This window comes from Podarcis vaucheri (genome assembly GCF_965113315.1).
Source record: "Podarcis vaucheri genome assembly, chromosome: 5".
Lineage (NCBI taxonomy): Eukaryota > Metazoa > Chordata > Lepidosauria > Squamata > Lacertidae > Podarcis > Podarcis vaucheri.
Genome location: NC_138763.1, coordinates 21,380,372 through 21,394,209, shown reverse-complemented (window position 1 = coordinate 21,394,209; position 13,838 = coordinate 21,380,372). Strand labels below are relative to the sequence as shown.

Sequence of the window (13,838 nt, the reverse complement as noted above, 5' to 3'; positions counted from 1 at the left end):
GCTAAACCAGACTTTAAAGCAGCTCCGTTTAGGCAGCAGCCCTATAAATATTTTCCTGAAAGTAAGTTGAAGGAGCAGTCCTAATTATGGGAAGTTAAGTTAAGCCAGTGTAGAGTACACCAAATCCAAACTGTGTTCATGAGTGGGGCTAAAGAAGTGCAGAGCAGAAGCTGTCTCTGATGGGCTTGTCAGAAAGTATCAGCTGTATTTCCAGGATGTGGTGCACCATTCAGCTATAAATATTTATAGCCAATATTTTGATGGTAGGTATAATCAAGATGCAAGTCTGGCAACCATTTAAGATTTTTTTTAAAAAAAACAATAAGTTTATTTTTGGGTTTTCTGATTTACAAACAACCACAAAGAGAGCCAATAAGACAATATCCATAATTCCCCTTGGACTTCTTGCCTCCCGTTTTGTGGGTCCTTATGTTAACTTTTTCTCCTGCATCTTCTCTGTTAATCCAATTCTATTAAATCTTCAATAAAACCATAGTCCAACTTTTAACTACAAGTATCCTTCCAATCCTACCAACAATTTTAATTGTTTACAGTGATGTTGTTTTTAATAAATTATATATTTTCCCCATTCCTTATTGAAATTTTGGTCTTCCTGATTCCTAATTCTTCTGGTCAGTTTTGCCATTTCTGCATAGTCCATCAGTTTAATCTGCCATTCTTCTCTGGTAGGGACTGTACCTTCTTTCCCTCTCTGAGCTAATAGTGTCCGGGCAGCAGTAGTCACATACAGAAATAGTCTCTTCTGGTCACTTGGAATTTTGACACCTACAATTCCTAAAAGAAAAGCTTCTGGTTTCTTAGAAAAGGTTATTTTAAACATTTTTCCCCAATTCATTATATATCATCTCCTAAAATTCTTTTACTACCACCACATATGATAGAAGGTGCCCTCTTTCTCTTTACATTTCCAGCATGCATTTGATTTTGCTTTATACGTTTTAGCTAACCATTTAAGATATAACTAGTTGGTTTGTTGCTTTTGAAGATGCTAATCTATATCTCTCCACTATTTAAGTTGGGCATGGGCTGATGGTACAAGATAAGGCAGCTTTGCAAAAGCCAGGCAAATCTAGTTCTGGCCAATGCTTAGAAAGGGGAATCACCTGGGAAATTTACCTATACACCCCCTTCATTTCCCTGATTGTAAAAAGGCAAGATACACATAAAATAAATTGAGTACACTTATTTTTGAAGCAAACAATGCAATCTAGTATGTTTACTAAAAAGTCAGTCCTACTGTATTCAATGTGGGATTACTCCTAAGTAAAGATCTGTAGAATTGCATCCTAGTAGATGTCCCCATCTGAGTACAAAATGCTGCTATTTAACAAGAAGAAGAAGAAGAAGAAGAAGAAGAAGAAGAAGAAGAAGAAGAAGAAGAAGAAGTTGTTTATTATTTATACCCTGCCCACAACTATGTCTGTGCATACTGAAGTTTTAAATTCCAAGCAAAACAGTATTACTATTTGGGAGCAACATTTTTATGTCAGTACAATGGTACCTCGGTTTACGAACTTAATCCTTTCTGGAAGTCCATTCTTAAACCAAAACTGTTCTTAAACTGAGGCGCACTTTCCCTAATGAGGCCTCCTGCTCCTGGTGCCCTTCTACCATTCGGATTCCATTCTTAGACCGAGGTAAAGTTTGCAAACCAAGACACTATTTCTGATTTTGCAGAGTTCTTAAACCAAATCGTTCGTAAACAGGACTGTTCTTAAACCGAGGTACCACTGTATACTGAAAAATATACTATTTTTTTAAAAAAAGTAAATTTTGATGCTAAGGTCGTGCATTGCATTGACCATCATGGTCTATAGAAGCTGTATTGCATTTCTGTTGCTTACCATGACCTCCTCTTACTGAGTTTGTGAAAATAGTCTAGTGACTACTAGCTAGTTTCTGATGGAGATCAAAGTGTTAGGTTTTATCTGTACGCTCCTGAATGTTACAAGTTTGTCTACCTGTTGGGACTTGTTTCTGAGTTATACAGCTGTTTTGTGAATCAACAAAGATGTCTTTGGTGCGACTTGTCTTGATTTATAAGAAGTCTGAATCTGTTGACCTTCTGGGCATGTTGCAAAGCTCATCCATTTCCTCAGGCTGTTTTGCAAGGAAAGAGGGATTGTGGAGAGGGGAAGAACTTTGGCTTCATTGTGAGAATATATGAATGTGACATTTTTTCCCCTTCCTGGGATTTTATTTATTTATTTATTTATTTATTATAAAATTTTTATTGGTTTTACAAAATTTTTAAAGACAAACAAACACTTAAAAAGACATACAAACACGTATAATTTCATAACATTTTTTCATAAACCTCTTTTCCAGGACTCCCCCATACCCCCCCTTTCTGCATCCCAATATCCAAAATTTTATAGCAACTCCCAATTGTTCCTTTCCACCCTCTGTCATCTTAGTCTTTTCTTTATTCTGACCTTATATCACTGTATCCCTTTATTCCTGAAAACCACAACATTCTAACATTCATCAAGTTTATAATAGTCCTTAAGATAGCTTTTAAATTTTCTCCATTCTTCTTCCGCCGTCTCTTTTCCCTGGTCACGGATTCTGCCTGTCATCTCAGCCAATGTCATGTAGTCCATCACCTTCGTCTGCCATTCTTCCAGAGTGGGTAGATCTTGTGTCTTCCAATACTTTGCGATGAGTATTCTTGCTGCTGTTGTAGCATACATAAAAAAAGTTCTATCCCTTTTTGACACCAAATGGCCGGCAATGCCCAAGAGAAAAGCCTCTGGTTTTTTCAAGAAAGTACATTTAAGTACCTTTTTCATTTCATTATAAATCATTTCCCAGAAGGCCTTAATCTTCGGGCATGTCCACCAAAGGTGATAAAAAGTACCTTCAGTCTCTTTACATTTCCAACACTTATTATCGGGCAAATGATAAATTTTTGCCAGCTTGACTGGGGTCATGTACCACCTGTAAACCATTTTCATAATGTTTTCCTTTAAGGCATTACATGCCGTAAATTTGATACCAGTGTTCCATAACCATTCCCAGTCCGCAGACATAATGTTATGACCAATGTCCTGTGCCCATTTAATCATAGCCGATTTAACTGTTTCATCTTGTGTATTCCATTTCAGCAGCAAGTTATACATTCTTGATAAATTCTTAGTATTGGGTTCTAACAATTCCGTCTCTAATTTTGATTTTCCCACCTGAAAGCCAATTTTCCTATCCTGTTTGAAAAACTCCATTATTTGATGATATTGAAGCCAATTTTGTACTTTATGTTTCATTTTCTCATAACTTTGCAATCTCAATTTGTCTCCCTCCTGTTCCAAGATTTCCCAATACTTTGGCCATCCGACCTCCATATTGAGTTTCTTCACTGCTTTAGCTTCCACTGGAGACACCCATCTAGGGGTTTTGTTTTCCAACAGATCTTTATACCTTATCCAAACATTATACAATGCTTTTCTAACAATATGATTTTTAAAGGCACTATGCAGCTTAATTTTGTCATACCATAAATATGCATGCCAACCAAATGCATTATTGAAGCCTTCCAGATCCAAAATATCTGTGTTTTCGAGGAGCATCCACTCTTTCAGCCAGCAGAACGCTGCTGCCTCATAATACAGTTTTAAGTCCGGCAGGGCAAAGCCCCCTCTTTCTTTGGCGTCTGTCAATATTTTAAATTTGATTCTGGGTTTTTTGCCCTGCCAGACAAACTTCAAGATATCTTTCTGCCACCTCTTAAAACATTCCATCTTGTCAAGAATCTGCAAGGTCTGAAACAAAAATAACATTCTAGGCAATACGTTCATCTTAATCACTGCAATTCGGCCTAACATTGACAATTTCAAATTTGACCATATTTCTAGATCTTTTTTGATTTCTGACCAACATTTTTCGTAATTATCCTTATACAAATTCAAATTTTTAGTTGTCAAATAAACCCCTAGATATTTCACCTTCTTGACCACCGTCAACCCTGTCTCCTCTTGAAATTTCTCCTTCTCCTTCCACTGTTATCGTTATTTTGGAAGAGGTTGAAATGCTTTCCCTGTATTGACTTGTTTGAAGTGCTTTATTATTATGAGTGCCAGCTTATATGGTGGCATTTTTCTTATGCTATGGATTTACTTAAAAAAAATAAAATAAAAACCTGGCAGGATGCCTAGAGTTCTGGATAGGTGTGTTAAAAATTGATTTGTATATTTAAAAACAACCTTCGCAGGCTACTTTTTTCCATTTATCTTTGCAATGAGGAGCTAACACCTGTGAAGCGTAGAGGGCTCTCTGTGGCTTGCTAAAATCTTGACCAAAGAAGCGCAAAAATAATTTGGCATTTTCACTAAAATGTACAAACCCTGGACTTTATTGTATTACAAAAAAACTCTAATAAAAAAATATCAACATGAAAAAATCAAATGTAATGGGAGGAAGCCCTACTGAACTGGAGGCTTACTTCTATGTAGAAGACTGCGGTCCATTTGTTCAAGAGAAAGCCCCATTGAATTCAATGGAACTGCTTTTGAATAGATGTTCAAGCAGAAGGTTTAAGCAAACTTAGCTGAAGATCCACTACATCCTAAAGCTGCTCATTCCAGTAGATCTTGCTATAGGATTGCTCCATCATTTCTGAGTAAATGTGCCTTAGATTGTGTTGTAGATTATTTTAGAAACTCAGATGAACAGCCATTGTGCTGAGGTTGCAGCTCTCAGAGGAAGCTTAAAGGTCTTGCTAGGAGGGGACACTTTTACCCCTCATGTCTGTTCTGCCCGGAGGCTGAGGTTCAGCGCCAAGGGCTTTCTGGCGGTTCCCTCATTGCGAGAAGCAAAGCTACAGGGAACCAGGCAGAGGGCCTTCTCAGTAGTGGCACCCACCCTGTGGAACGCCCTCCCATCAGATGTCAAAGAGATAAACAACTACAGTGGTACCTCGGGTTGCATACGCTTCAGTTTACCTACACTTCAGGTTACAGACTCCGCTAACCCAGAAATAGTACCTCAGGTTAAGAACTTTGCTTCAGGATGAGAACAGAAATTGTGCTCCGGCGGCGCGGCAGCAGCAGGAGGCCCCATTAGCTGAAGTGGTGCTTCAGGTTAAGAACAGTTTCAGGTTAAGAACAGACCTCTGGAACGAATTAAGTACTTAACCCGAGGTACCACTGTACCTGACATTTAGGAGACATCTGAAGGCAGCCCTGTTCAGGGAAGTTTTTAATGTGTGACATTTTAATGTATTTTTAATTTTTGTTGGAAGCCGCCCAGAGTGGCTGGGGAAACCCAGCCAGATGGGCGGGGTACAAATAATAAATTATCATCATCATCATCATCATCATCATCATCATCATCATCATGTGGAAACAAGCACCCAGTTAATCTCAATCCACCATTCGCTCAAGAGTGGGAAATAGAACAGGGTCCGGCTTCTCAGCCTCTTTTACATGTTGCAGCCCAATGGGTCATGTGTGTCCCGTCCCCCCCACGGCCACCCCACTCAAACCCCAATCCATGAAGATGCCGTGGAGGCTGATGGTGCCACGTGCCAATCGCATCTGGCAATTCTGCTCTGCTGCACCACTTTTCAAATTCAAACTCATGCTTCCCCTGCGAAGTGCAAATCTCCTCCTCCCCTCCAATAAAACCCTGCTGCTTTTATGTGTGTGGAGGAGGAGACATAACTGCGCGGCACCCCCCTGAAAAGAATTCGGGGTAAGAGGTGGCTCAGCTCCTGCCGGGGCCCCGCTTTTGGCTCCTTTTCGGCCCCCAGGATCTCTCCGGCTGTACCGTAGGGGGCGGTGTGGGGCCGGCATTGTCTCATTCACTTTTTCTCCAGTTTTACGCCGGCTGCGTGGGGCTCCCAGACTCCCTCCTTTCCCCCGCTTCCCTCGCGCTACCGGCGTAGCTCGCGCTCTGTATTCGCAAGTGGGCGCGCGAGGGAGCCGGGAACTTTCCGGAGCCGTCGCAGGGCAAGGAGGGACTCCCGGCCGGTGCTGGAGAGGAAACTGTTGGCGGCGGCGGCGGCGCCTGAGCCTCTCCAGGCGGAGCGCTGCCGGTGCTGCTGCGCGCCCCCTTCCTCCTCGTTAGGTGGGGCTCCAGAGGGACCGCCCCTGCTTGGGAGACCTCTCCCTGCGGCCTCTCCTCGCAAAGCGGATGCCCTGCCTAGGTGGGGTGGGAAACTTCGGGGAAGTGCCGGAGATCTCCCCTCCCCACCCACCCCCCTTGGCTTCTCTCCCCCCCCCTTCCCTTCCTTCGCCCGCTTTTCCCTTTAAGAGTCTGGCAGCATCTGGAGAGAGGGAAACCGGCTGTCTGGTTCTTTCTGTGCCTGGCGGGGATGTTCTTCCAACAGCAGCAGCAGCAGCCAAGGCAGGAAAGGAGAGCAAGGCTATAGGTCTTTTTTCTAACGCTCTCTCTTCCTCTGTCCTCTAGGATGGCATGGATCTAGGCAGCGACCCTTGCAGCAGCCGCTCCAGCTCGGAATCGAGTTCCAGCAAAGTGACCCCTTGCTCGGAATGCAAATCTTCCCCCTCGCCCACCAGCCTGGACTTGGCTGCTTTGGAGGACTCGGAGGAGGAGGAGGAGGAAGACGAGGAAGAGGAGGAGGAGGAAGAGGGGGAGGAGGACTTCCAGGTGTACCAGAGGAAGGTGACTGATGCGTGGGCGGAGGACAGGGACGATGCCCGCCGCTGTGCCCGAACCGCCCCTGCCAGGAGGAGTTTAGCGCAAGAGCTGGAGGAGGCGAGGAGCGCCCGCCTCGCCCTCCCCACCACCATCACCGCCACCGCCACCCCTGCTATGCCACCCCCGGCTCCCCACGGCCACCCGGCTCCTCAGCATCCCCAGCGCCAGCACCGCCAGCCGCACCACCCGCTGGACCTCCGGCACAATGCCAACGTGGTGCCCTCTAGCCGCAGGACTGGGCACAAAGGGGGCGGAGGCGGCGGCGGCTACGGCAAAGCCCCCCGCCTCCAGAAAGGGCAGCCCGGGGGCGGCATGGGCAGGCTGAGCAACGGGGGCTCGCTGGTCGCCTTCCACCCCTTGGAGAACTCCTTGGGGGGAGGAGGAGGAGGAGGAGGGGGCACGGCTTGGCAAGAGCAGGAGCCCCCGCTGCCCACCATGGACTGGGAAGCCCTGGAGAAGCACCTGGCGGGGCTGCAGTTCCAGGAGCAGGAGATCCGGAGCCAGAAGAGCAACTACACTTCCGTAAGTTGGCGCCCTCCCCCCCTCCCCCTCTCCTTATATCTTCCCGGCTCTGGATAATGGCAAGGGAAGTGTTAATTTCAATGGGAATTATTAGTTAGGTCGAGCAGGCGGTGAGTCACTTCCCTCGCTGGGAGAGGGATGGATTTGGCTTTTTTTCCCTCTCTTTCCCATAGAAGGCAATTTGCACACAGTTGCTGCACAAGGGACAGCTGTGGCTCTCCTGGGTTTGGGATGCGTGTCCTGGCCCCTTCCTCTCCCAAATATGTCACCACTGGTGCTTGTAGAGAAGCTGCATGATGTGTGTGTTGCGCATGAGAGAGAGAGAGAGACCAGCTTTCTTACTCAGCTATTTTATTTTGGAAGAAGGGCTTGGAATTGCCTCTTGCCTCTTTGTTCCAGCAAGGGAAGGAGTTCCTTGAGTCTCTGACCTGACCTGGCCGAGAGAGGATTTAAGGAATAGGAAGGAGTTAGGCAGGTGACCCTCTGTGTGGCAAGGGGGGGGGCTTGGCGCTACTTCCTGTTTCTTATCAGAAGGACACCTGGCTGCATTCAGAGACTGCCAGACAGTGTGGGTGGCATCCAGGGAGAAGGAGACGAAGGAAGGAAAAAAGGGGGGTGGAACATAAGGAGGAACCCTTGCCAAGCTGGTACATGTCCCAGTGTGGATTTGCCCCAGTGAGAAGGGTTTGTACTATTTAGATGCATTGCTGTTGTTTCGTTTCCTATGCTGCCTTTCAAATAGCAGTAAGTTGCAGTTATTTGTGGTATTGGCTGGTTGTTGTTTCCCCCTCCCCTTTAAGTGCACCTTGGCCTATTAAGGATGCTTTGCTGAGTCTAGCTAATGAATATGCTAACATCACAATATGCCTTGGGGTGTGACTTGAGAATCCATAGCCTTCTGGAAATTGGGTGCAATGCACTTTGACTTTAGGGCATGGGCATAAGTAACTTCAGGGTTATTGGGAGGGGGCAGGGGGGTTGCAACGTACGAGGGGGGGCACTAAAGAGGGGGTTGCCTTCCTTTTCCCTTAATATAATGGAACTGCTGGGAAAGATCCCCCCCCCACTCCTCTTAATAGCTGCTACTTGCTTGTCCTTTTTCTGGATACCCTGTGTATTTCTTTTAATTAGATGGAGGGAAGGGAGAAAATAATATCTACTAGATTCCAGGGGAGAAAACATGTCCTTTTGAGCTCCTGTGTTTTATTTTAAAACCTTTTTTTAAAAAGCAGATCGAGTATAAAGTCAAATCATGCAGCTGTATATATTTGCATTTGCCACTGTAATGATAAATACTGCGAGGTTTCGATTCAGCAGTGCTGATGACACTGCATTTTAAGTACCTTGTAGTTTTGGAGATTGCATGCGCTTTGAGGGAGACTGTTTTGCCTGCAGAGAGAACTGCAGGACTCAAATGTCTTGCTTTGTTTGCTGCTGGGACAAGATTTTCCTATGTTGTTCTGCAAACAGACTACTTCCAACCAACCAAAAATATTATTCAGATTTGGAGGCTTGGGAAGTCTTTTGGACAGATGCCATGTGGCTTGATCTGGAGTGGTTGATTTGGTGTTTGATTCCCCCCCCCCCTCTTCAGCCAGTCTTTAAGATAAGCAGGTGCTTGATAATGAATTGGAAGGGAGGAATGTATAAATTCATATTGGCAGCTATCCTGACTTCGAATTTGAGTATCCTGAGTCAGAATTGGATGGATATCCTGATTTAGGGTTCCATCAGCAAAAAGGCCCCACATTATCTGTCTAGAAGCATCAATTTCTTGTCATTTTTATGGAATCCCTGCATGTGAACACATTCACCAAAACATATCAGTTTGAGGCTTGTGTTGTAAGGGAGCCAGTGTTAAAAGGGAGGTGCTAAACAAGTTGGTTGGGGGGGGGGACAAGTCAGGATAAATATTTGAAAGAGAAGCTCCATGAAATACCAGCAAGGTTTAACACCCCAATTATATTGTCTTCTCCTGACCTAACCTCCAAGTTTAACTATGCTAAGTGCTGGCTAATTCAGAAGTTCAGAAAGTGTTAGGATGCAGGCAAGTATAGATTTCATGTCGGTGAATTCTTATTTGAAAGGACTCCCCACTCTGGCCCCCAAACTGGAGATATTGTGGAAAAAATTAAGTACCTCCAGAGGCAGACTAGACCAGGGTGGACCAACACATGCAGCCTTTTTTGTGCCCCTCAGCTATAATTGACACCCCCACAGCCCTTATGCTGCCCATGAGTGTAGCCCATCCCAAAATTATTTGAAAGCATTGAAAGTACTCAATTAACTGAGGTTCTGCTCCCCCCCCCCCAGCAGATGCCTACCCCCCTATGAAAGCTTGCTCCCTGCAATGGGGGTATTTTTACCCATGATTTCCCCAAGAAAATTCAATAACTTAGGGCAATCTCCTAAAAGAAGCTCAACAACTTTGGCTGCCCCCCCCAAAAAAATAATTCTGGTTACGCCCATGACGCTGCCTTCCCTAGCCAGGTAAGCAAGGCACTGGGCTTTGGGAAGGAGGAGTGAGGGCTCTGACAGGGTCCTAGATTCCTCTCCTTGCCGAAGCCTATTTAGCACTTTTCCAGCTTTGGGAAGATGGTGGAAGAGCTCTAGGACCCAGCCAGAGCCTTATGCCTCCTTTGCAAAGCCCAGCTCCTCATGAGTGCTGCGGGGATGTCAGTTTTTGGCCTCATGCCCCCCCACAAGGCAGTGTGTGCCCCATAGGTTCTGTGTGGAAGTACTCTTGTGGCCCACTTGGTATGCGGACCCCTTGGCCTAGACTTGTAGAAGTCAGGAGTGGGCAATATTTTGAGAGCTACATTCCCTCAGGGTAGGACTGTATGCTGATTGTGAGCAGGGCCCAAACCAGCAGTGAGTGGAGCTACTCCTTTCCCCTCTCTCTTTCTGCCTCCTCAATTTGCCTCTCCCCTCCAGGAGATTGCCAGGGTAGGAGAAATCACCCTTGCCTTAGGTCTGAAGTGATTATTTTTGAAAGTAAGCCAAAGGCGACATAAAATTTGGCCAAGGGCAACAGTCAGCCCTAGGGTTGTGGGTCGCCACCCCCTCTCTGTGGTCATGCTGCACTTTTTATCATGAAAACCCATTTTATACTGTCGCCTCTAATGTGGTAGAATTGGGGTCAGTTCCTAGCCCCAAACGAGAATATTCAAAGGTTCATTTGCACATGCAAAATTAAGGCATCGCTTGTTATCACTCAGTGAGAAGGTGTGAGATTCCCCTGTTGAAAAGCTTCAGTGGGGGGCGGAAGGAAAGTGCCATCTGAGGTAGATCTTCTGTGATAGTCATTGAGACATGCAATTTCTTTCCTGATGTTGCAAGCACCAAGGATAAATATGCACATGTAAACTCACTTGTACAGCACTTCTGGAAGATGCTCGGCCTCTGAGATTGCAGAGGAAGGGATTCAGTAACTTTTGAGGCAGCCTTTAATTGCCTCAAGAACAGCCGCCTTGCGTACACACCTTATTGAGATTCAAGATAGCACCTGACACTGTGCTTTCCATCTTCTCTTTACATGAGATCAGATGTAAAGAGACAAGGCCTTTTCGTTGGTAGGGCCAAAATGGCCTAGTTTGATGGGAGAAAGATGTGGTTCCTGGCAATCCCGAAATCACTGTATTAAGAGAATGCGATGGTATGCAACTGGTTTTAGAATGTTTTAATTTTATTGTTATTGTTGTGTTGGCTGCCTTGGACTCCTTTAGGAAGGAAGGGCAGGATGTAAATTGAAGTAATAACAGTACCCTTCCTGTGGAAATCTGCTGGGCTTCCTCTGTTCTCATAGATCTCCTTCTTGATAGCTCAGCTGGTTAGAGTGTGGTGCTCAAAACACCAAGGTTGCAGGTTTGATCCCCATTCCCCCATATGGAACAGCTGCATATTCCTGCATTGCAGGGGGTTTGCGCTAGAATAGATCATCCACATGGGCACCACTGAATAGAATCTACAATTCTATTATTCTTATTTCAGCTAGTTGATTATTTGCTTTTATTAATGTTCATGGATTGTTACGCAAAAGGTGAAATCCTGTGCATGTCTACTCTGAACTAAACCAAGCTGAATTTGGTTGGAGTTACTCCTTGCAAAGGCTGCAATCCTAACCCCATTTATTTAGGATTAAACCCCCTTTCCAAGAAGGATTATGTTCTTCAGAATAAGGCCAAAGGCCCATCTAGGCCACCTTCCTGTTCTCACAGTGGCTGTCCAGATGTCTGTGGAAAACCCAGAAGCAGAATCTGAGTGCAACAGTCTTCTACTAAGTCTTCTACTTGGGATGCCCTGCAACTGATATTCATAGACACATTGCCTCTGTTGGTAGAGGCAGAATATAGCCATTGTGGCTAGTAGCAATTGACCCGCCATGAATTAGCTTAATCCTCCTTTAAACCAATCCATGTTAGTGGCTTTCACTACACCTTATGACAACAAATTCCACAGTTTAACTGCACTGTGTGAAGAGGTGCTTTGTTTTGTCTGCCCTGAATCTTTCTTGGGAGGGATTAACGCATAGAATCATGGAATTGTAGAGTTGCAATGCAGGAATCTCAGCTAAAGCACCCATGACAGATGGCCATCCAACCTCTGCTTAAAAACCTCCAAGGAAGGAGAGTCCACCACCTCCTGAGGGAGACTTCTCCGTTGACTCACCGATCCACATTTCACATCAAACTGATGAAACCTGCATGAAACCCATGGGCATAGTGGGCGTGGGGGGTTTGGATGGCACACAAGGAAGTCTCTGGGAACTGTGTTCTGGCTTAGTGCACAGTGAGGTGGGTGGGTGAGATGACACATGCCTTTGATGCTATCTGACTTACCACAGCCTGAAGCTCTGTTGCACATCTTGGGTTGGCTGCTCCTGGAGAAGAGAGTTAGACTTGACCCTTGGTTTGGTTGAGCGTATTATTATTATTATTATTATTATTATTATTATTGGCATCCATCTGTCTTGGGAGACATTGGAGTGCACCTCCGGGGGTGAAGTCAAACCACTGTATTAACAGCACCAAAGCTGTACCAGGAAATGATTGAATGGGTATATACAGCATATGGCAGGGCAATTCAGCAGGTTAACTGGCTTCTAACTATATGTGTCCTGAACATGAACTTGCAACACACAAAGGGACCTCAGCTGAAGATTGTAAAGGTCCCGTTTCAGGTTAGTTTGGCAGTGTCTAGAAGAAGGACCACACAAGGCAGGTGAGTGGCATAGTTCCTCCCCACACCAGAAGCATAATGGTGTAGGAATGAGCCAAGCCATTCAGTGGTGCCCATGTGGTTCTTCTCATAGATGCTTGCCAGAGCTGCGTAGGATTAAACAACGGGATATCAGCACCCATGGCATTTCACAAATATGTTAATTGGGCTGTGGGTTGCCAGCTGGCTGTTTTTGTTGTTGTTTTCACCAGCTGCCCTTGGGACATGTGGGTTGAGGCATTAAAGGCTTTTGTTTCTTGTAGTCCAGGAACGTAAAATGATGCAAAGCATTTCCCCCACTGTGATAACCAGGTGGCATTTTGGACTGCGTGGCATCTTGATACTTCTGAGCTCTGTCTCCCGCTTAGGAAACACTGTAGTTTGCAGATATGGTCTTCTGTGGAACTGCAACTGCGCCGATGATTTGGTGGTATAGTGAATGGGTTAATGCGCCCTGTAAATGCCCCCACCATTATCCAGGAGGTGTGAGCTGAGAAGTCCCTGGTTCAGATTTGTATCTGTTAGTACTATGGGCATCATAATACTGGCTGGAGTTATAGGACTGTTGTAAGGATCACTGAGATAATGAATTTGAAGCAATTTTAAACAATCAAAAATATGCTTACATTAATTCCAAGTTGCTGCCAGGTGCCGAATTCAAATAAAATACCATTCCTTCTAGTTGCATGCCACTTGTTTGAGATGTTGACATGTAAATTTGATGCACACCCCTCAAAATATGTAAATAATAGGAGTACTTAAACCTAGGATAGACAATGTGCCACCCTCCAGATATTGTTGTACTTCAACTCCCATCAGTCCTAGCCAGCATGGTGAATAGCTAGGGGTCGTGGGTGTCATAGTCCAAATCATCTAGAAGCGATTCCATTGGTTACATCCAACTTAAATGGAAGAAGTACTGATTGGAGACTCAAAAAACAGCAAATCAAGCATTCCTCAGATATGCCTGTTATTTCCTCTTATATTATTCAAGTGAATTGGATACTCTTCTCTTCCCAGCTCCACTGCCTGTGCTGGAAGGAGATTACAGTTCTTCATATCCTTTTGGCAAGATTCCTTTTACCACTTTAATGTGTTTCCCCTGCAACAATTGTAGCATCCTGGCTCCAGTCTGGAGCACAAGCAATTCCTTTTTGTTCAGCTGCAACGTATAAATCACCTGGAGGAGGAATTTATGAATGGTAGATTTGTCAGAATGGAACAGACTTGTATTTCTTTTCTGCTTATACATGTTTCAGTGTGTGGTGTAAATAATTTGAGTTTCTTTAGCCTGCAGTCCTGTACACGCTTACCTGGAAGTAAATCCTGTTGAACTCAGTAGGGGTTACTTCTGAGTAGGCATGCACTGGCTTGCAATGTTGATTCAATAATCATGTTGGACTGTTGACCCATTGGTTCTA

At 44.9% G+C, this 13,838-nt stretch overlaps 1 protein-coding gene across 7 annotated transcripts in view; it reads left to right on the top strand.

The window, feature by feature from the left end:
• The window catches only part of LOC309533114 (schwannomin-interacting protein 1-like), a 397,153-nt gene that overhangs the window by 297,514 nt on the left and 85,801 nt on the right, over positions 1-13,838 (top strand). For 4 of the 7 annotated variants that reach the window (XM_082224231.1, XM_082224233.1, XM_082224234.1 and 1 more), the window contains one exon: positions 6,427-7,200. In XM_082224231.1, the coding sequence (XP_082080357.1) occupies positions 6,427-7,200 (774 nt within the window). Of the gene's footprint in view, positions 1-5,923; positions 6,164-6,426; positions 7,201-7,836; positions 7,885-13,838 lie in introns of those variants that run through there. The other 3 variants (XM_082224236.1, XM_082224237.1, XM_082224232.1) reach the window with 3 other exon arrangements.